General features: G+C 29.1%; 1 protein-coding gene across 1 annotated transcript in view; it reads right to left on the reverse strand.

The window, feature by feature from the left end:
- Positions 1-1524: 1524 nt before the first annotated feature.
- Positions 1525-23470, reverse strand: part of LOC113388440 (mediator of RNA polymerase II transcription subunit 12-like) — a 23516-nt gene continuing 1570 nt past the window's right edge. The window contains 21 exon segments of the mRNA XM_026625817.1: positions 1525-1605; positions 1676-1734; positions 1737-1873; positions 2442-2623; positions 4748-4860; positions 4863-4967; positions 5025-5134; positions 6607-6773; positions 8986-9073; positions 9151-9245; positions 9384-9468; positions 12807-12996; positions 13446-13595; positions 13810-13909; positions 14049-14061; positions 15582-15633; positions 17904-18212; positions 21654-21743; positions 21818-21881; positions 21884-21957; positions 22022-22154. Of these exon segments, the coding sequence (XP_026481602.1) occupies positions 1525-1605; positions 1676-1734; positions 1737-1873; positions 2442-2623; positions 4748-4860; positions 4863-4967; positions 5025-5134; positions 6607-6773; positions 8986-9073; positions 9151-9245; positions 9384-9468; positions 12807-12996; positions 13446-13595; positions 13810-13909; positions 14049-14061; positions 15582-15633; positions 17904-18212; positions 21654-21743; positions 21818-21881; positions 21884-21957; positions 22022-22154 (2397 nt within the window).

Here is a 23470-nt window from a genome sequence, read left to right on the forward strand (position 1 = left end):
TGTAACGTTTTCACAAAGAAATCCTGAATGAATTTGAAAATTCAATTCTAGATTTGAGGTTGTTAAATAAACCTCGACAAATATTATAGGCCTAGGAAAGCTGTAAATACTAGATATCTATAAAGAAAACAACAAATATTACAAAATTGAGCTGCGAGCTAAATAAATGTTTTCGCAAAAAATTACAGATTTTAAATTACAATAATAAAAAACGTAGTAAAATATTATAGTCCTAAGGAAAGTAATACCAAAATCTATAAAAAAAAACAACAACAAATGTAACAAAATTGGGCTGCGTACTAGTTAATAATTGTGTTTACAAAAAATTCGCAGATTTTGAAAAATCTGTAATAAAAACTTAGTAGAATATTATAGGCCTAAGGAAAGTTGTGAAATACTCAATATCTAAAAAAAACAACAAAATAGTACAAAATTGGGCTGCGCACTAGTTATAATTGTGTTTACAAAAATTCACAAATTATGAAAAACTCCATGACAAAAAGCTTACAATTAGTTAAATTATAGGCCTAGGGAAAAGCTGTAAAATATTATAGGACTAAGAAAATAATAAGATATGTCTGCGCGCTAGTAGTTAACTAATGTTTTCACAAAAAAATTACAGATTTTAAATGTAAATAAAACTGTAAAATATTTATAAGGCCTAAGGAAAAATAATAAAATTCAAAAATTAGGCTGCGCACTAGTAATAATTTTTTCGTAAAAAAATCAAATTTATTAAAAATTCAATACAAAAAATAGTAAAATATTATAGGCCTGTAAAAAGTTGTATTAAAATATTATAGGCATAAGAAAAAGTAATAAAATTCAAAATTAGGCTACGCACTAGTTAATAAATGTGTTTGTAAAAATCACAAATTATAAAAATTCGATGTGATAAAAAACATAGTAAAAATTATAGGCCTGTGAAAGTTTTAAAAATATTATAGGCTTAAGAAAAATTGTAAAATATTACAGGCCTATGAAATCAAATAAAATATTTGAAATTAAACAGTGCGCTAGTTAATAATTGTATTCACAAAAGTTCACAAATTTTGAAAATTTAATAATAAAAAATTTAGTAAATATTATAGGCTTGAGAAAAAATAATAAAATCCAAAATTACTAGTTAAAAATATGTTTGTAAAAAATCACAATTTATGAAAATTTAATAACAAAAAGATTAGTAAAATGTTATAGGCCTGTGAAAAGTTGAAAAATATTATAGGCCTATGAAAACAACATATATGTCGTTTAAACAGTAAAAAAAAATTACACTTACTGGATAAGATTTATACAAATAAATGATACAGAAAAGATAAACCTCTGATTAATTTAGAAAACAAAATATATGCATATAAAAATATTTCGCATAATGAAAATATATTAAGCGTTTGAAGTTTGTATGTATATAGTAAGAGAACCAGTTCTTCTAGAAGAGTAATCATTTTGGGCACAGCAGACCTCCTGTTGAGTGCGGAATGAACTAAAACAAGGTAAAGCACATAAGACCAATAACAAAATTTATCATCTTACCTGTTTTTTATCAAAACTAATTTTGTTTCCCTTCGTGTCCAAAAGCACTCCGACAGGCTCACAAGCAATCACCTATAAAAAAACAGAAACTGTAAATCAAGACAAAATTCAAATCTAAATAAAAACAAAAATATATTATTACTTCGCAGGTTAATTTAGGTAACTGCAGCAATTGTCTAACGTGCTGTATAGATGGATTATCCGATCACCGACTTCTTTCTTCAATTTTTTCATCAAGTTTTGGTAAAATTTCTTTTCGTCCCTGTCTGAGTAATTATCTGAGACCAATGTCGAGTGGATGAGAGTTGCTAACATGTCTATAACTGTAGTAAATAACTCTCTGGAAAAAAAAACAATCACAACAAAAATCATTTAATAATTTTCGATCATTTTGAGCCCGGTGCACGCGACGCCAGATTTCCTGATTAGGTACACAGTTTGTTACCTAGCAACGATATGGTAGACAGTTTGTTACTTAGCAACGATATGACAAATCATAATTTAAGATCTTGCCCGGTATAATTTACGATCTTGCCAGCCAGATTTCACGTTTACGTTCTCTATTCGCAACGGCAGTGTCCTTAACATAATTTCTGTCTCAATCGTTGCCTAGCAACGTCGGAAACTGATTTCTCAACAATTTCTGTCCTCGCAAATTCTGCCGTACTTTACGAATAGAGCAATAGAACTGTTTTGTGGCCGATTATAGGCCTATAAAATATGAATTGTAAAATTCACAGTAATAATATTCATAATAATCTCTTTGAAAATGCAAACAAAATTATTATCAATCATAAAATAAGTGAAAATCTGGCGCAAAATTCTTGCTCACCTTACCAGAAAACTTGACAGAAATCTTGTTACAAGAAATTGAAAGTTTTAGTTATGAAATAATTACTAGAACTTACGAGTTATTATTCAAATCGATCACAGACGAGCAGATTAATTGGACAAGTAGTAATGCACAGTCAGTTGTTGATGTCGAGTTCTTTTGTATGGTGTCGAATAATCCTCCCACAAGACTGAATCGCAAGATCAAAGCATCCAACATCATTTCCCTCGAAGCGGTATCATCCAAATTTCCCATGCGCTCCTAGAATTGATTTTAAAATTGTAATGGACCAATGTTATGGCAAGGCCATGTTATGAAGAACTTTCCATACTAAATATTGTCAAAAGCCATGCGGTTGCTATACAGCCAGGCGCATTTCTCAGATTGTCAGATAGAAAACCTAACCTAGAAACCGCACAAATGTCAAAAAAGCGATGTTAGATAACAGGGTCTTTCTGACTCAGCTTCATAACATACGAGTGACGTTGCAGTTTTGTTAAAACGCCTGAATGCACAGCAAATACACGACATTTTGACAGTATTCAGTATGATTCAGTTGCATTATGTATGGAAGTTGGAGCGTAACATGGCCTTGCCATAACATTAGACTGTTATAAGATAGAATCAAATGTTTAAAGTTATATTATAGCTAAGGAAATATATAGTTCACTTGAAGGATATTTCGGAGTCATCGTAATAATTTCGAATTGTGTCGCGAAAAAAATTTACATACCAGATAATTTTGGTTTATGTACATGCCGATATATAAGTTTACACCCATTTATATCTTATATATAACAAAATTAATATATATATATAATATATATATGGATCTAGTGGTGTATGACATCGTGCCTTAAGGCAAATTGCTGGAACTTCCCGTACCACAATTAAATATTCGAGGGAAAAAAATCAGTAACAATGAATATTGATCAAGGATTAATAACAATTGTAAATATTTTTAAATAGATAATCATAATTATTATATATTTTATCGTTCATAAAATATACAGTGACGGTCTTATCGCACAAAACGCTTAAGAATGTTTACATTAACAAGAGATGCCGAATGAATCCATCTGAGGATAAATTTCCTACAATCGCAATAACCACGTATCTTACGTTTAGAATAACGCATATGAATTACATATCCGTTTTAAAAATAAATTGTAAATTGTAATATATAAAGTACAAAACTTTGTATATTTTTTAAAAAAAAAATTTAAAAAAAATGTTATTCTGAAAATTTTGATAATAGGTTGTCAAATATCTCCCTTCCGCCTTTTTGTATTATAAACCAAGAGCAAAAAAGCGGAAGGGAGATATTTGACAACCTAATATTTCGACATTCTTGAGATTTTGACCTTTAAAAATTAAAAATATTGATACGGAACCCAAAAAAATATGTAGCAAAGTTAGTACTCATTTTTAAAATATCTGATAATTTGTTGAACACATGTGTAATGATCATTTTTGACCGCAAAATGGCATTTTTTTTTACTTTTTCCTCTATATCTTCAAAGCCGCTAAACCTGTCTTTCCAAAAATTTAATCGATTATTCATTTCGTCAATATAAGCAAAATCTATTTTTAAATCACTCAAATCGGATGCTCCGTTCTCTCAAAAACTCGATTTCTATTTTCTGCATTCGTTGCTCCGTATTTCCGTAACGGCTGACTTGCCTTTGCTAAAAACTAAACCGCACATCTCCCTGTCAATAGGAATCGAATGTTGTTTAAACCATTCAAATCGGTTGGTTCTTGCGCCCGAAAACGTGGACAAAAAATTGTTTTTATACATACATATATACACACACACATCAAATTTAAAAGATAAGTATAAAACCAGCGTAAGAATGATAATATTCTAGATCCTCCCCCACGAAGTATTATACCCGGAAGGTATTGAGTCCGACATACCCTGACAAAAGACCTAGTCTGGGACGCACAAAGGCATTTCCTTCGCTATACAAAAAAAGAAAAAAACACACACAGATCCATTTTTTCTGAAGTATGGCAAAATGTTCAGAAACCTTTGAAAAGTAAAGATACATATAAATTTTCATTTTCGATTTTTGTGCGATTACTATAATTTGAAATCGGTCTAGCCGTTTTTGAGAAAACGTCAACTAAAGGTCAAAAATCTGTTTATATTAGGTTGTCAAATATCTCCCTTCCGCTTTTTCGCTCAAAGGCGGAAGGGAGATATTTGACAACCTATTATACACACATACTTTTCCCAAATTCGGTCTCATTCGATTCAGAATGGCTTGAAACGTGCAGGAGAAAACATAAAATTAGCGTATCGGATTTTTTGATGAAAACATAAACTTCTCCTCCAGAAAGCTAATTATAAGTGATAATAATAATAAGTTTTCTTACATCTTTTGAAAGCTGCAAAAACTGCGACAATTGCGAATGCAAGGACGTCAACAATCCTTCCTTCTGCTCATCCTGTCCTTTGAGACAAGTAAGAATTAATCCGAGGAACGCAAATGGTTCAACATCGGTCCAGATCCTTTACTTTTATTCCTTGAAGAATCTGATGAGTTGTTTCCGTTGTTTTTAGAATCGTTTCTACACTTGTTACTGCACCAATTGCCTAAAAAAATCATTGATAAATAAAAAGATAAAAAAAAAATTTTTATCAAATCCTTACCTGATTCCAAAACTTGTCCGGCGACTTTTAAAACTCTTCCTTGAACACTTGGTAATTTGGAGACCAGAGGAGCGACCAGCCAAATCGATTCTATTTTTTTACTTTTACTTCTATCAGCACTACAAAAGAAAAATAGTAATTGATATATACTCTTATATATAAAATTCTTATATATAAAATTCTTCTGTAATGATGTATGTAAATATACCTCTCTAAACGATTATCTGAAATTTGATAAATCTTTTTGAGTTTGTAAGGAAATTTTTTGGGATGCATGTAATTATAAAAATATAATTAGATTGTAGAAATAAATAGAAAAAATGGCAAAAAACGACATGTCATTGAAAATATTCGAGTCATTGTCTGGCATTGAAAACATATGAAAATCGTTATCTACAAAAAGTTTCAATTCCCTTATAAGCCTAAATAATATTAGAATATGTATAATAAATACATGATTATGAATAAGAAAAATGAAATGTCTACATTATTATTGCCAAAAAGCAGCTGAGATGTGCCAGAAATTAAAATAACATAAGATACAGTATATGTATGGCAGATTGAATGATGCATTGATACAAAACAATTCACTTAAAATATGAAATTAAGTAATAATCAGGGCAGGTCCAAGGGCGCCAACACAAGATACGGATATGAAATTTTCAATTCAGTTTTTTTTTTCAATATAATTCAAGAATGTATAATTTCTTTGCATCTTTTACTAATCTTTGCACAATATTTTTAAAATACGTTAAAAATTTCACTTCAAAACAACAAATGGGAAAGTAAAGATGTATATATACGATTTGGCCCTTACGTTATCAATTAGGAGATGTTTAAAATTCAATTTTGGATATCTTAAATAATAAAAAATTAAATTAAAATAATCCAACATAAAGTACCAGTGTTATGTTTATTAATGAAATGCTAAAATTTTTTTGCTTTCTATGTTTTGCTCAATAGAATAAATCGCATAAAATTCCCAAAATAAATAAGTAAAATGTTTCAAAAGCCAAATATTAATTAATGATAATAATTTTGATAATAAACTGTTGAAACAGGTAAAATTATAGGAAGGGGGCGCTTAGGACCGCAGTAGCGTCCCTGGTAATAATGTATATTAAATTATTAGAAAAATGTAATTAAGATATTATAATTACTAAAAACCAGTTAAAATATGATGCATGCTTATAAAAATTATAGGCGACGTTATTGAAGCAATTATTTTGAGTGAAAAAAATCCAAGGTGATATTGTGTACTTTTTCCGCGGATACCTACTAAATATTAATTTTTTCTGAATTTGTTATACCGTTTAAAAGACTTCAATTTCCAATATAGTGTGGGAATTGAGGTTCATTCATTTTATTTAAAGCAGTTCTACATTTAACATTGTTCATATTATAAATGTATATAGTATTTTGGCGTAAAGAGTAATTTAAAAAACAATAATTATTTTTAGGTAAACGGTAAACATTAGTATGGGATATTAAAAAATTGTAGACGTGGGTACAGGGTAAATGTCTGTCGGGTCATCTAGTATATATATATATATATATATATAAATTTCATAAGTTTATTTACCTGTTTATTTTTTCTTGACAATCCGATGGCATCTGAAACACATCAATTGCAGCTCTTGCAACCATGTCCAGCCACTGGTTTAATTCAGACGAACCCACATTAGGATATTGTTTGAACATTAATTGTAGTTCCAACCAGGACATGCGTAAACTCCATTGTTCCAAATTCTAGACAAATAAATAAAAATGTAAATTAAAAAATATTGTTCAACTTTTGAAGTAAAACTTCTTTAGGCGCGACTAGGGAGTAATTCTGTGAAAATGCAACGGAAGTTGCGTTACGCCCGAACTGTTCGTCATTCGCCCTCGATGAAATCATTTTTATAAGAGTCGATTGTGTTTAGTAGTCGTGTCGTGTAAATAGAGATCTGTCGTTGTATGCGTAACGGCATCAACGTTGTATGCGTACCGATACCAACGAGGAAATCGACATAAATAAATAAATATTTTAAAGTTACATCGTAGTACAAATTTTGATTTAATGAAAAATGCCTGAATCAGAAGAATATCTTACCCTGTTCCTTAAAAATAATAAAACAAATTAAACATTTATGCCGTTTACTAAACGTAAGTTTATTGATTAGAAATAATTTCTATATTATTCGTAGTTTAGATAAATCGTTGAAGTTATTAAAATGGAAAATATCTTTATAGACAAGACAGATATTACAGCTGTAAAAATAATGAGACTGTATCGCCAGCGAAATAGTCAAAAAAAAAAAACGAACAGTCAATGAATGTATGTTAATTTGAATTACATGAAGTTCTTCAAACACAATTATTACATGATGAGTGAAATTTTAAAAACAATATTTGTTTAGTTTTTAATTTGAATTTTTGATACTGTCAACTAACCTCCAAATAGCACAAGAATCATAATAACATTAGTACGATTTCACGCCTATTTTATTTAAACAACTCATCAACTTTACAGTGTCCAATGTTATGTCCAAAATGTTGACATATATTACATTACGTATTACCGAGAATAATTATTACACTTATAGTAACATTTTGAACAAATATAAGTGTAATATTTCTCCTTAGGATGTGTAATTGGGCACAATTTAGTAAAATGTTGCAAAGTTTAAATAACATATTGATATCAATATGCGCATATAAGAAAAGGAACTCTACTAACAAACAACTAATACCGAGAATCGCAAATAAGTCATTAAATCGCTGTAAGCTTTTTTATTAGAAAAAGAACTCTACTGACAGGCAACATAAATCCAAAATAGAAATTAAATCACTAAAATATCTAATTTCAATGACTAATAGGGACTCTGGGACAGAACAGTTTTATTGCGAAAAAGGGACTCTACTGACAAGCAACTTTGTAAAAAAATCAACCAAGTGCCCATGGGAAAAAGGACTCTACTGACGAGCAACATTAGAAACTTATAAAATGATGAATAATGTGTGCTCAGAAATAAAAAGACTCTACTGATGAGCAACTTAAAGCAAGTATCAAAACTAGTAAAATAAATAATTTTTAATTTATTGACTTAAATTAATATTCAGTAAAGTAATTAATTTTGTGTAAAAGGACTCTACTGACAAGCAACTTAAATCCGGGATAGAAATTAATTTAGTAAAATAACTAATTTCATGACTAAAAGGGACTCTACTGACAAGCAACATAAATTTATGATAGAAACTTAGTGAAAAAAATTAGTTCTATTACCAAAAAAGGACTCTAGTGACGAGCAACTTTAAAAAATAATAGACTTTAGTATGTATCCATGGAAAGAAGAACTCTACTGACGAGCAACCTAGAGCTGGTATCAAAATTAGTAAAACACTTAATTTAATGACGAAAAAAAGACTCTACTAGCGAGCAACTTAAGTGACAAACCATTAAAATAATTAATTTTGGGAAAAACAACTTTACTGAAAAACAACTTAAATCCGGGATAGAAATTAATTTAGTAAAATAATTAGTTTCAATGACTTAAAAAGACTCTACTGTCGAGCAACTTAAATCTGGTTTCAAAATTAGTAAAATAACTAAATTTAACCACGGAAAAGGAAATCTTCAAAAGGATTTAGTCAAGTAATAAGTTTTGAGAAAAGGGACTCTACTGACAAGCAACTTGAATAACATATCAGTAAATAATTAATTTAAGACAAGGGGACTCTACTGATGAGCAACATTAGAAATTTTTATAATGTCTATATTTAATGATGTCAACTGTCAAAAACTAACCTCCAAATTGCATAAATGACAAAATAACATTAGTTCGACCTTACGCAACTCATCAGTACTTAAATTTTTTTGCAGTGCTCCTTGTTATGCCCAAAGTGTTGACATATACGACATTGAAACATGTAACCGAGACAATATTTATTTTTAAATATAAATAAAATAATTCCTTACCTCTAAAATTCGCACGATAATAGACTTCTGATCAATATCCTCCTTCATATTTGCTGCGTTTTCGGGATAACATATCATATGCAGCAATCTTAAAAAAAATAATAGGAAAAAATTAAAATTTGTTATTTTTAATATTGTTAATAAATTTTTTAAAAAAAATCATACCTTTGTGCTTGTTTCGGAGTTAGCATATTATCTAACAGGAGATCAGGATCGCAAAGTGCATCAGGATTTTGCAGACATCTTTCTAGAACCCATTCCTAAAATGATAAAAAAAATATTCCAAATATTACTATATTATTCCAAATATTTTTATAAAAACAATTTCTAACAAAGACAAATATAGGTATTTTTCAGATAAATATTATGAATTTTAATGAGTATTTTAGTTAATTTACCTGTGAGCAAATTTCCCTCAACACATGCTGTGCAAATTCAGAAAGACTTGAAACGTTTTCTGAATTGTTCGAATGGTGTATCCTACTATAAATAATCATACATTAGTATTTAAAATATAACATTTAAAACATTTAAAAAAAAATTAGAACATGTATTTATTTGCAAAATGCTACAAAATAATTGAATTGATTCAATTAATTTGATATTAATAAATCTGATTGAAACATACATGTGTAAAAAAAAAATATAAATGTGCATAATGATAAAACATGCAAATGTTATTGAAAATTTCATCATTGATTTATATTAGACATTCCAACACCTTGTGGAACAAATGATATATCATATTTTATGACAACATTTTAGAAATTATTGACAACATGAAAATATCACAACTCTGTTTTTGCTCTACAAAAACAAAAGTTTAAATTAACAAATGTGAATTAAATGGTGAAGCAAAAATATTATTATATATTTCATGCCTATGTACATTTATGGGGTAATTCTGTCTCATAACATAGCATTATCATGGCAACACTATCTTATGCTTGTTTACTGGCAGCGAAAATTGTGAAAATGTCTATATATATATATCAGGCGTATTTTATATATAAACAAGCAAGTAAGAATGTTATAATGACAGAAACTTCGATGATGCAGTTATCATAAGATTATTCCTTGCTTGTTTATATATAAAATATGCCTGATTTTAAAATGTATTATATAGATATTTTCACAGTTTTTAGTACCAAGAGAGAAGGGTAATATAACGTTGCCATGACAACGCTATGTTATGAGCTCTATTACGGCAGAATTGTCCCCTTATTTGTATTTTTATCAAAAACAAACAATCCAAATGTTGATGAAATTATTATTGGTAATATAAATGAAATTTCGAAAACGAGTTCCGTTTAAAACTTTTTTGTTGCGTGAGAGAGACAAAAGATATTTCGTAGTGAAGGAAAGAGAGAGCGCTATACTTTTCACTTTAGGCGAGAGAGAGAGGGACGTATACTCAACGGTACAGAGCGACAGAGAAGGATATATGGAAAACAAACAAGACCTTTTGTATTATTATATGTAAGATATTGTAAAAATCGACAGTAGAAATTTTTATAAATCTTTACGTTCCAAAGGTTTCTGAACATTTTGGCATGCCTTAGAAAAAATGGATGTGAATAATTCAAAAAACGTTCGATTCCTATTGATAGAGAGACGTGCTGATTAGTTTTTAGCAAAAGCAGGTCCAGCCGTTTTGGAAATACGAAGCAAAGAGTGCAGAAAATTGAAATCGAGTTTTTGAGAGAACGGAGCATCCGATTTGAATGATTCAAAAAACATTCAATTCCTAATGATAATAGTTTTTGGTAAAGGCAGGTCTAGCCATTTCGGAGATACTGAGCTAAATGTGCAAAAATGGCAGTTTTTGAAAAAACAAAGCAGCCGATTTGAATGATTCAAAAATCTTTCTGCTTGTGTTGACAAAACGATTGCTTTTGGAGATTTTTTTTTAATTACAAAAAAGAAATTATTTTGCGTATCGAAAATGATTGGATTTTATGTAATTCTTAATTCTTCTTTTAAATAAATAATTTTGCAATTCAGTTTATATGATTATAAAAAATATGAGATAAGAACCTTTAATTCTAATTCCGCTTGATTAAGTTTTGTTTATTTACTTTTTATGTAAACATATATAAATATCGTCGTCCAATTCATAAGTTCTTATATTTCGTCTATAAAATACAAATAATGAAAGTTACAGCATTTATTATAATCTATTTGAAAACATTTAATATTTCTCGAATATTTCATTATGGTACGGGAAGTTCCAGCAATTTGCCTTAAGGCACGATGCCAAGCACCACTAGTTATTATAAATTTCATCCTTTTTTTTTCATTTCAAAAAATGTATTTTTTTTTAAATTATAATTGAATATAAATAAATTATTGAACAGTAATTTTCGGGTTCAAAATATCAAAAAAAAAATACCCATTCTAATCACAGTCTAAGCGCCACTCTGGTACAAATATATTTGCAAGTGCGTTTAGATTGTGACTATACAGGAGCTCTTTTCCAATTTTATGTAAATTATAAAAATGTAATTTTGGGTTAAATTCAAATAAATTACCCACTGATCACAATCTAAGTGACAAACTGGTACAAATATATTTGCAAGTGCGTTTTGACTGTGACTATACAGGAGCGTTTTTTCAATTTTATGTAAATTATTATGAAAATGTAATTTTCGGGTTCAAAATATCAAAAAAAATATCCTTACTAATCACAATCTAAGTGACAACCTGATACTGTGACTATATGGGAGCGTTTTTTTCAATTTTGTGAAAACTTATGAAAAATGTGAAAATGCCGCCAAGCACAGTATAAGTGAAAATGTCGCACATAATTATTTGCAAATGCGTTTAGACTGTGACTATACGGGAGCACCTTTTCAATTTTGTGTAAATTTGATGCAACTATTGTTTTGAAATTGAATTCGAAATGATAAAGATATTTAGATAGATTGATTTATGATTTACATTTGAATTGCTCAGCTATAACAATAAGATAGCATAAATAATGAAAGTTACAGTATTTGTAATAGTATATTCGAAAACGTTTAAAATTTCTCGAATATTTCATTACGGTACGGAAAGTTCCAGCAATTTGCCTTAAGGCACGATGCCATACACCACGGATTTAAATTCATAAAAATTAAATTAAAAATATTTCTTATCTAATTATTAGGTGAGTTCAAAGCAATGAATGAAAAAATATTAAACGCAACACAACAAAAAACTAAAAATTATATGCATGAATGCAAAAAGCAAGATGTAAAATTTATTTACAAAAAATTTATGTACAACGACACAAACAAACAAAAAGCGGACATTCATAAAATTCTATTAAAAAAATTGACCTTTGAGCATGACGATTTCCTGCTTCCAAATCTACCATCCTGTCCAAGAAAAAAATCAGATGAAATTGTAATAAAGAATCCAAATAGGTAAAGGATACATTAAAATTATACCAATGTTATGGCAAGGCCATGCTACGCTCCGACTCCCATACATTATAAATAAGATAAATAAATAAATAAATTATGCCTCTGAATCATACTGAATATTGTGAAAATGTCGTATATTTGCTGTGCATTCAGGTGTTTTTAAACTGCAACGTTACGCGTATGTTATGAAGCCGAGTCAGAAACACCCTGTTATCTAACATCGTTGTGTTAGACATTTGTGCGGTTTCTATGTAAGGTTTTCTATCTGACAACCCGAGAAATACGCCTGACTGCACAGTAAACGCATGGCTTTTATCAATATTTATTTCTTTATGGCCTTGCCATAACATTTGTCTGTTATGCGCCAAAATCGGTCCATTAATCTAAATTTATTATTATAATAATAGTACATACGTCAAGTCCAACATAGGGTCATCAGCAGCTCCAATAAGACTCATATCACTAGTCCCCAAAATGTGTGATAATTCACTCGCCCCAAGTTGACCCTTCGGGGTGCTACCTGGGTGTACGGGTGTCGACAGTCCACTTCTTTTACCATTATTTTTTGAATTGCCACCGTCACGTGCTGTAGTATCACCGACAACTGTAAAATGAGACACAAACAATATAAGAAAAAGTCCAGATTTTTCCTAGATTAAGGGACTGATTCTGCTGCATAACAGAAAAATGTTATGGCAAGGCCTTGTTATAAAGAACTTTCCATACTAAATATTGACAGAAGCCATGTGGTTGCTGTGCAGCCAAGCGTATTTCTCAGGTTGTCAGATAAAAAACTTAACATAGAAACCGTACAAATGTCAAACATACAATGTTAGATAACAGTGTCTTTCTGACTCAGCTTCATAACATACGAGCAACGTTGCAGTTTATGTGTAAAACGCCTGAATGCACAGCAAATACATTACATTTTGACAGTATTCAGTATGATTCAGTAGCATAATGTATGCAAGTTGAAACGTAACATGGCCTTGCCATAACATTTTTCTGTTGTGCGGCAGAATCGGTCCTTAAATATGAAAATTAAGTCCTTACCCAATATAGTTTTTAGTACAGCCAATATTGGCTCCACGCTAATATTTTTGTGAGCAGCAGCCAACAAATGTCTATCACAGCTGAGTTTTATGGAATATTGAGGGCCCTGGGTAGGAATTGGGTGAGGTGATGTGCTCACTGAGTACATTCCTGAAATATAAAGTAAATTCATAAAAAAAGGCTCAATCAAAAAATAAGAGCTCATTAGAGGCTCAATTGAGAAATAAGACTCATAAAATATTTACTGTTTTTTTTTTAAGCACGAGATATTATATATAACAATTACCTTCAAAATGTTAAACTACCACTGAGCAATACTAGGCAGTATTCTTTGTTTTTATAATTTTAATAAATTTTTATTTACCTGGTTGAGGGCACTCTACAGTCTTAAATAGCCTTAACAGTAAATGACAAGTCAGCCTGGCTCCAGCTTCAGCATCGAGAGGTATATCGCCACGGCATACCTGAAACAATATTAAAAAATATTACATTATATATATATATATATATATATATATATATATATATATATATATATATATCTTATATATAAAAATGGAGCTCTCGATCAAATGATTCGCTAAAACTCGAAAACGGCTAAACCGATTTGGCCAGTCTTAATCTTGAAAAACTCGTGCCAATCCTGAGAAGGTCCAAAAGGTGGGAAATTATTTTAAATTCGCTTAGAAACTTTACATTTTTAATTTAAATTTTTTTGTAGAAGCGTAATTTAAATAAAACAATAGACGGTGGCTAATACGTCAAATGTCAAACGTTTTTGACGGTTGTTGTTCAATTACGTTTAACAGGATGTTTTACGTGAATATTATTCAATTATGATTAAATTGTAGTAAGTAGTTTTGTTTGTAGTTTTATTTATAAACAAAAACGTTAGTAAACGCTTTGACGTAAACAAATTGACGGCTTAAAATATATTTTAAAAATATAAAGCGGTGTAATACAGTTATGAAATTATAGTATGTTATTTCTTAATATGTGTACTGAATTATAAAAATATCAAATCAAATATGTTTCTAACAAAAGAAACTAAAAAATTGCAATGCACACTTACATACTCTATTTTTATTAGTTGCGAATCGACGGTTGGATATGATATGACAAGTACCTTTGTAAAATATTTTAAAAATATACAATATTATACTAGAGCTACGAAATTTTAGTATGTTATCACCTAATATATGTACTCAATTATAAAAATATAAAATCACATATGTTTCTAACAAAAAAAGCTATAAATGTACAATTTTGTATACAAATGCACTCTTGCAATAGTTGCAAATCCACGGTTTGATGAGTATTTTGAAAAATATTTAAAAATATAAAACGGTATACTAGAGTTACAAAATTTTAGTATGTTATTTCTCAATATGTGTATTAAATTATAAAAATATAAAATCACACATGTTTCTTACAAAAACAGCTATAAATTTGCAATTCAGTAAAATCATGTAATAGGGCTGCAAGTGTTACTACAAACTCAACAATATTAACTTTTTTGAAATGTTAATATGAAAATGCACTTTTTGGCATATTTTTCTCAAATACGGTGCTCCAAAAGATGTCATTTGTATAATTATATACTCATTGGTATTTATAAAACATTTTCTAGGTTATATTATTTTTTATTTATGTTATTCCAATTCAGAATTCATTTTCTATCTCTCCTTATAGAAATTTGAACTTTTTTTTCAATTTTTCAGTAGTATTATTTACAATTATACACAAAATCCAGAATCCAAAAAGTATCTGAAAAACTTGAAACGTAATCAATAAGTCGAAAGACCAAAAAAGACTTGGATTGAATGAATTATACCATGTTTTCTATAGAAAGTGTATAAAACTTCCAGCAGTTTGATTGTATTGACAAAATATAGACAAACTAATGGGGTTTATTGTTTTTATAATACCTCATTATATATAGCAATCAAACAACACTTAAAGTATTAATATTTTTGATTCTATAGAAATTGTTTAGAATATACCTTACTTAGCAAAACTACGTTGGTCGGGTCAGCTGGTATATATATATATATATATATATATTATATATATATATATATATATATATATGTGTGTGTGTGTTCATAAATAAATTAATAAATTACCTTAACAAACGAAGGTAAAGCAACGTGTCGAACAAGATCCTCCAGAGAGAAGCAATGGCGCGCTGAAAAAAATAAGTGCAATTTATTAAAATTACAAAAAAAACAAAATATTAAATATGTATTATTGACTTGTAATGGATTAAAAATTCAAAGAATTCAAAAAATGACCCAGGCTAAGCACAGTCTAAGCGCCACTCTGGCACAAATGTTTACCCGAGTGCGTTTAGACTGTTTATGTACTGGAGCACTTTTCCAATTTTGTGAGAAAACTATTGAAAAATGTGAAAAAGCCGCCAGGCTAAGCACGGTATAAGTGAAAATGTCGAACAGAATTATTTGCAAATGCGTTTAGACTGTGACTATACGGGAGCACTTTTTCAACTTTGTGTAAATTAGGCAACTATTTTTTTTTGAAATTGAATTTGAAATGAAATGACGATTGTTAATGTTCTGGAGATAAATTGATTTATGATTTACATTCAAGATAGCAAAAATAATGAAAGTTACAGTATTTGTAATAATATATTTTTGAATATCGAAAATGATTACGATGAGAATTTTAATTCTAGATAAATTATGGAAATGTAATTTTGGGTCAAAAATCAAAAAAATTACCCAGACTAAGCACAGTCTAAAAGACATCCTGCTACAAATGTTTACCCAAGTGCGTTTAGACTGTTTATGTACTGGAGCATTTTTTTAATTTTGTGAAAACTATTTAGCAAAAATGCCGCCAACAATCTAAGTCAAAGTGACGCACAAAATTATTTGCAAGTGTGTTTAGACTGTGACTATACGGGAGCCTTTTTCAATTGTGTGTAAATATTAAATAAAAATTTGAGATTTCTTGAATAAGAAGTTTATGTTTTGCCAGAAAATCCAATTTGCTCATTATATGTTTTCTTGATTATTTTGGCTATAGAGTACATGGTCTTGATGAACATACTAAGTTGTAATAGGATGTTTGATTTTTTATTGCTGAAGAAAATTTGGTGAGGATTGGATATTTGCTTGCAGATCTGAGCTTTGTTTTAAATTTTTTTTGAAATTTGATTAAAAATGAAATGACAAATATGAATTTTCCTGGAAACTTCAAGATAAATTATCACAGAGTTAATTCAGATATAACAATAAGATAGGAAAAGTAATGAAAGTTACAGTATTTGTATGATATATTTGTATCATATATTTGAAAACGTTTAAAATTTCTCGAATATTTCATTACGGCACGGAAAGTTCCAGCAATTTGCCTTAAGGCACGATGCCATACACCACTAGTTATAAATAATATTATTAACTTCCCGTAGGGTAAGTTATAGTAATCGTCCAAAAATCGAAATCAAAAATTTTTACATTTCTCGACGTTTTGAAGGTTTCTGAACATTTTGGCATACTTCAGAAAAAATGGATGTGTGTGTGTGTGTGTGTGTGTGTGTGTGAGTGTGTGTGTGTGTTTTGTATGTCCGCGTTTTATCGTCCACGTTTTCGGGCGCACGGATCAACCGATTTGAATGGTTTAAAAAACATTCGATTCCTATTGATAGGGAGACGTGCTGATTAGTTTTTGGCAAAGGCAGGTCCAGCCGTTACGGAGATATGGAGCAAAGAGTGCAGAAAATAGAAAGCGAGTTTTTGAGGGAACGGATCAACCGATTTGAATGGTTTGAAAAACATTCGATTCCTATTGATAGGGAGATGTGCTGATTAGTTTTTGGCAAAGGTAGGCCCAGCGGTTTTGGAGATACAGAGCTAAATGTTAAAAAAATGGCAGTTTTTGAGAGAACTAAGTGTCCGATTTAAATGACTTAAAGAACTTTCTGCTTGTTTCAACAAAATAAACTTTTTCAATTTTGTGCAAATTAGGCAACTATTTTTTTTTTTTTGAAATTTGATTCGAAATGAAATGACGATTGTTAATGTAATAATTGATTTATGATTTACATTTGATTTGTTCAGACATAACAAGATAGCAATGTAAAAATAATGAAAGTTACAGTATTTGTAATAATATATTTGAAAACGTTTAAAACTTCTCGAAGATTTCATTACGGTACGGGAAGTTCCAGCAATTTACCTTAAGGCACGATGCCATACACCACTAGTTATAAATCTAATTATTGTTGAAGTTTGATACTAAACGCTCTGTGTCTACTATGTTTATGTATATATGTTTGTCTTTTGTTTTATGTAAAACAAGTGATTGTTAATAATATTTTGTAATGAATGTGATTAGTTAAAGAATATATAATCAGTCAGTCTGTGTTTATCCTTCTGCATAAACGGTTGTATTATTATTCACATAAACTTTCAACATAAATTCTACAATTATTACCTATTAAAATGCATGTGAAAACAGCCAACGAATTATGTATTCCCAAATCGTGTACATCCACTTGATCTAGGACATCCATATAAAAGCTCTGGCTATGAGTTCCGGAGCAGCACAAGGCCATTAACACGGCCAACCATTCTGCTGCGAGTGTGTTGCAGCAGGCAGTCAATTCGGCGCAGGTGATGGCTATATCATTTAGCCTGTCGTTGTCGGTTTCTCGGCAGACACATAAAATTGCATTGCATACGAAGGAGTAGCGGTTGCTGGCGGACTCTGATAGTTGTCGGGCCCAGGATTGCTCGATTTTTCCTAAAAAAAAATATCAGTGGTGTTGTGCTAATATTTTTTTTGCCGGAATGCTAAAATTTAAAATCCGGTTCAAAAAATTTGATATATTTCGATAAGAACTCACAAATCTAATATATTGACTTTTTATATAATTAACTCTATTATACACAGCTAGTCTATACATTAAATTGTACAAGTATGAGGGAATCATTGAGTACATAATTTATATTCTTCAATGACATTAATCATATTTATTCTGGTATTATTTGTATTCATTAATACTTACAAGTATTTATTATGATATAAAAGTACTCAAGATTTATTACAATACTTTATAAGACTTAACCTAATAATACGATAGATAACCTATTACTTATCTTACTATACTATATTATTGTATATCATAGGTAGATATCTATTATCAATCATACCGTGAGATACCTACACCGTCATTAACTTGTAATATACCTACAGACCTTTTACTTCTTATAAATACTACTGTCTAATTTATATATTCACCTATATTTTATAGGTTTACCTTACGCCCTATGTATTATATCTCTACCAATCTATTGTCTATACCGGGAATTGAACCCGGGACCTCCGCGTGGAAGTCGCGCACCTTAACCACTACCCTATCGGCTACCCCCGTTAATAATATGATATGGGACGCACTGTTGTTTCCGCGGGTCATTTTCTAAATAATTACATAAATAATACTAAGGTGGCGCGAGGACACGCGGAATAAGACGGTTGATTGTAGCGTTACGGTGGCCGAGTGGTTAAGGTCGTCGCGTGCCACGCGGCGGACCCGGGTTCGATTCCCGGTAGGGTTAATGAAGCGTGTAAGGAAAATTGTAGGTAATAGGATATATAGTAGATATAGGTTAGGTGTATTCGGTATACAATGTAGGGATTTGAGAGTATATGATGGAATATAGCGTATGGTATAGATGTAAGGCGTGTAGTATAGGATGCGAAGTATAGGCATACGTAAGTATAAGAATAGGAACCTATGATGTAGGTGTTAGCGTATAAGAAATGCGAATGAATATAAGATTTAATTTATAAATATTATTTTTTCTATAAGAAGTTCATACACCTCAATTTGTTACTAAATTAAAAACGACTTTGATATAAAAAATATATTATATATGTATATATATATATATACACCTAAGTCTGTTTTTACACGGTAGATTGGTTCCAGAAGAAGCCGTGAAAAAAACGTGTAAAAAAAGACATTGATCTTATACAAAAATGGGTGATTTGTTCCTAATCTCTAAAACCTATTAAAATTAGTGAAAACCAAGAATTTTTAAGAACAAGAATTCATGTTTATTTTATTAAATCAAATATATAATGCTTATTTTCACAAGCATAGTAATTAATGATAAAAAAGATATGCACTCTAATCTTAAAAGTAATATAAATTAAATGTATGGCAAGTTCAGGAACTAATAAACTATGTTGTGAACGAAAAGAATAGGTTATTACTTAAATCTGACCAGTAAATTTTATTGTATGCACATAAAGGGAATTCCCCTAAATTAGTGCTATTCAAATTTGCTTTGACCAGTAAAAATTGTTTGTACGCGCTAAAGGGGAATTCACTTAAATCTTTAAGCTAGTGTTCGCAAACTATAGATACTATCGATGGTTTCAGACTTTTTTTCTTTCATAAATACTTTTTTGTGATATGAACATACCTCGCAAAAATTTAATTTGACAAAAAAAATTTAGGTACATAAAATTTCAAATCGTGCTAAATGGAATAAAATCGTGCTAAATAGAATAAAATCGTGTAAAAAAATTAAAAATATTCAATTTTCAAACCGTGTACAAAAAGACCGTGTAAAAACAGACTTAGGTGTAATTGGTCAAATCCTATTAGTATAAGAACTATTCAATCTACGATCAAGGAAATTAGTGCAATAAATGAAGAGGAAAAAAGGATGTAACGTGTGAACTTTTTTACTGTGCTCAAATTTGCGTGATATTTTGGAATCTCTTGAATCAAGTTAATTGTAGATGAAATACGATTAATTGTAATATTGGTGGAAATGACACTCATAAAACTATTTGATTTAAATGAAAACAAAACATAACAGTACTCATTTTAAAGCTTATTTTGATCATTATAAAACCCCATGAAATATATAAAATGTAACACCTCGCCCGCTAGACAGCTTGAACACAAAAAACATTAATTTCGAACAAGACAAAAAATGACTTTGCTCTTTCATACTAGCTTAATATTATTCCTAGGACGCGTTATAAACACCAATTTATTAAGATTTTAATTGATATAATTTTGTTCATTTCATGATTTTCTTTAAAATGTATATTTTTGGAGATATTTGCCAAAAAATGATAAAACGCAAAAAAACGAATTTTCAATAGCCAGTAACTTGAAAAGTATTTGCTTTTTTGAAAAACATTATAAAACTTTTTTTTTTTCATAATTAGTTCCTTTATTGATGTCTGACGTTATTCTAAAAAAGGGAAGTGGCAAAGGAGTCTAAATTATTTTCACAGTTTCAAACTTGAGAATAAGATGAACCTAATTTCAAAATTTCATACAAATTGGAGCACAGCAAAAAAATTCAGACCCAAAACGCTCCATTGACTTGAGTAAACAATCCGTATCCAATGTCAAAAATATGAAAATATGGAACTTCTGAATAATTTTTTCAATAAGTAAATTTTTTTGTATTGCGATTTAGTAAAGTAAGGCAAAACACGACTGCATTAGTTTAAAAATAATAATCTATCGATTAGAATTATATAGGGTATTATTCACTGACATTCCTCAACCGTCAGACGCCTGTTGACTGTATCTTATATTATTTTAATTTTTAGCACATCTCAGCTGCTTTTCGGCAATAATAATGTAGACATTACATTTTTCTTATTCATAATCATGAATATATTATATTTTAATATTGTCTTAGTCTATAAGTAAATTGAAATGTTTGGCAAATGACAGTCATCATTTGTTTTTAATGTTCAAACAATGCTTCAATATTTTCAATGTCAAGCAATGATAGGCGGTTCTTTGTATTTTTTCCATTTATATCTCCAATCTAACTATATTCCTATAAATCAAAAAATCCTAAAAAATCCCTTAACAAACTTCAGAAAGATTTATCAAAAACCGAATAATCGTTTAGGAAAATTATCCTTTCATACACAATTACAGAAGAATTTTATATATATAATATATATATATATATATATATATATATATATATAGATCTTATAAATAAAATTCTTCTGTAATGGTGTATGAAAGGATAATCTTACTAAACGATTATTCGGATTTAGATAATCTTTCTGAAGTTTGTTAAGGGATTTTTTAGAATTTTTGAAAATACAGAAATATAGAATATATATATATATATTATATATATATATATATATAATATATACCATATATATCATTTATCCTTTATCCCTTACCTCCTCTCCTAGGATTCGTCAATACGTCCATCATAAACTGCGGATTTAGATCATAGCTCGAAGGCATCGGCTGCAAAGATGCATACAAAGCTTGTCGAATTTTCGGGTAAGCATTTGCAAAAGGTTCAATGGAATGCACTTTCGACTTCACTTCAAAAACGAACACGAAGAATACAAATCGTACAAATGTGCCAGGACGCATCTTTCCGCCGAACTGCAGTCGTTCGGTAAAAATGAAAGTTCGTCACCGGTTTGACGACTCTGTACAGGCCTTCGAAGACTGCTGATGTCTGCTCCGTGGATACTGAAAATGAAATTAAATTATGAATAGTTAAATGAATGTATGTGCATATTGTTTTTTTTATTACTTACAAGTAAGCAGCATTGGTATCTTCTCAAAACGCCGACGACGTACAGACTTAGGGAAGTAGTGTACTGTCGGACGAGACCTGAGTTTTTGCTCTGAAGTTGAGATTCTACCTCCGGTAATTCTTTTAATATCTGGAAAAAAAGTTTTGTATAATTATTATTATACAAAATATATTATTGTTGATTATTAAACTAGTGGTGCATATCGTGCCTTAAGGCAAATTGCTGGAACTTCCCGTACCGTAATGTAAAATTAATTACAGTTATTTTAATATTTTCAAACAGTTAAATTATTATAAATGTATACTGTATGTAGTACTTAATAAATTGCGCGACGACGTTTACGAAAAATTTGTTCATTTTTCCGAAAATTTTGATTTTTTTTAAATTCTGAATGTTTAAAATATTTGTTTTTTTTTTGTAATTTTGAAACTTTTTCAATATTTTGTAAATTTTTTAATTTTTAATTTTTTTTGCAAATTCGAAGATTTTTAAAAATATCAGATTTTATTGATAAATTTGAAATTCTGAAATACTTAAAAATTTTGATTTTTTTGGTAATTTTGAAATTTTTTGGTAATTTTTAAATTGTTTGTCAAAAGTTCGTAAATTTGTAAATGTTCAAAGTTTTTTGGAGTTTTTTTGAAAAAAAATTTTTTTTCTTAATTTTTTAAGAATCTGGATATTTTTGAAAATGTTCAATTTTATTAAAAATTTTGATATTTTTGAAAATTTCAAAATATTATGAAATTTTTGTAAAAAAAATGTATTATAAAGAATATTTGCTGTTTTTTTAAACTTTTTTAAAAAATTAGATTTTTTTTTGAAAATTAAACCATTTTAACATTTGAATTTTTCTAAATCTTGAAATTTTTATTGAAAATTTTGATTTTTTTAGTAATTTTGAAATTGTTTCAAAATTTTATAAATGTTCATAATTGTTCATAGTTTTTGAAAAAATATAGTTTTTCTGTATTTTTTGAGAATTTAGAATTTTCTGGAAAAAATCGATTTGTTGAAAATTTTGTTATTTTTGAAAATTTCAAATTTTCTAAAATATTTGTAAAAAATTTATGTTTAAAAAAATTCTGATATTTTTTAAAAAATTTAAAGTCTTGAGGTTTTGAATAATTTATGGAAAATTTGAAATTGTTTCAAAATTTCGTAAATTTTTTAAATATTCAAAATTGTTGAAGTTTTTGAAAAAAAGAATGGTTTATTTCGTAATTTTAATATTTGAAAAGGTGAAAATTTTTGAAAAGATCGATTTTGTTGAAAACTTTGATATTTTGAAAATTTCAAAGTATATTGAAATGTCCTAAACGATTATTCTGATTTTGATAAATCTTTCTGAAGATGTTAAGGAAAATTTTTAGGATGTATGTGATTATAAAAATATAGTAATATTGTTGAAATAAATGGAAAAAATTGCAAAAAAACGACATGTC

This window comes from Ctenocephalides felis, unplaced genomic scaffold (genome assembly GCF_003426905.1).
Source record: "Ctenocephalides felis isolate EL2017-DRISC unplaced genomic scaffold, ASM342690v1 CF-g0.4_SCAFFOLD_03572, whole genome shotgun sequence".
Taxonomy (NCBI): domain Eukaryota; kingdom Metazoa; phylum Arthropoda; class Insecta; order Siphonaptera; family Pulicidae; genus Ctenocephalides; species Ctenocephalides felis.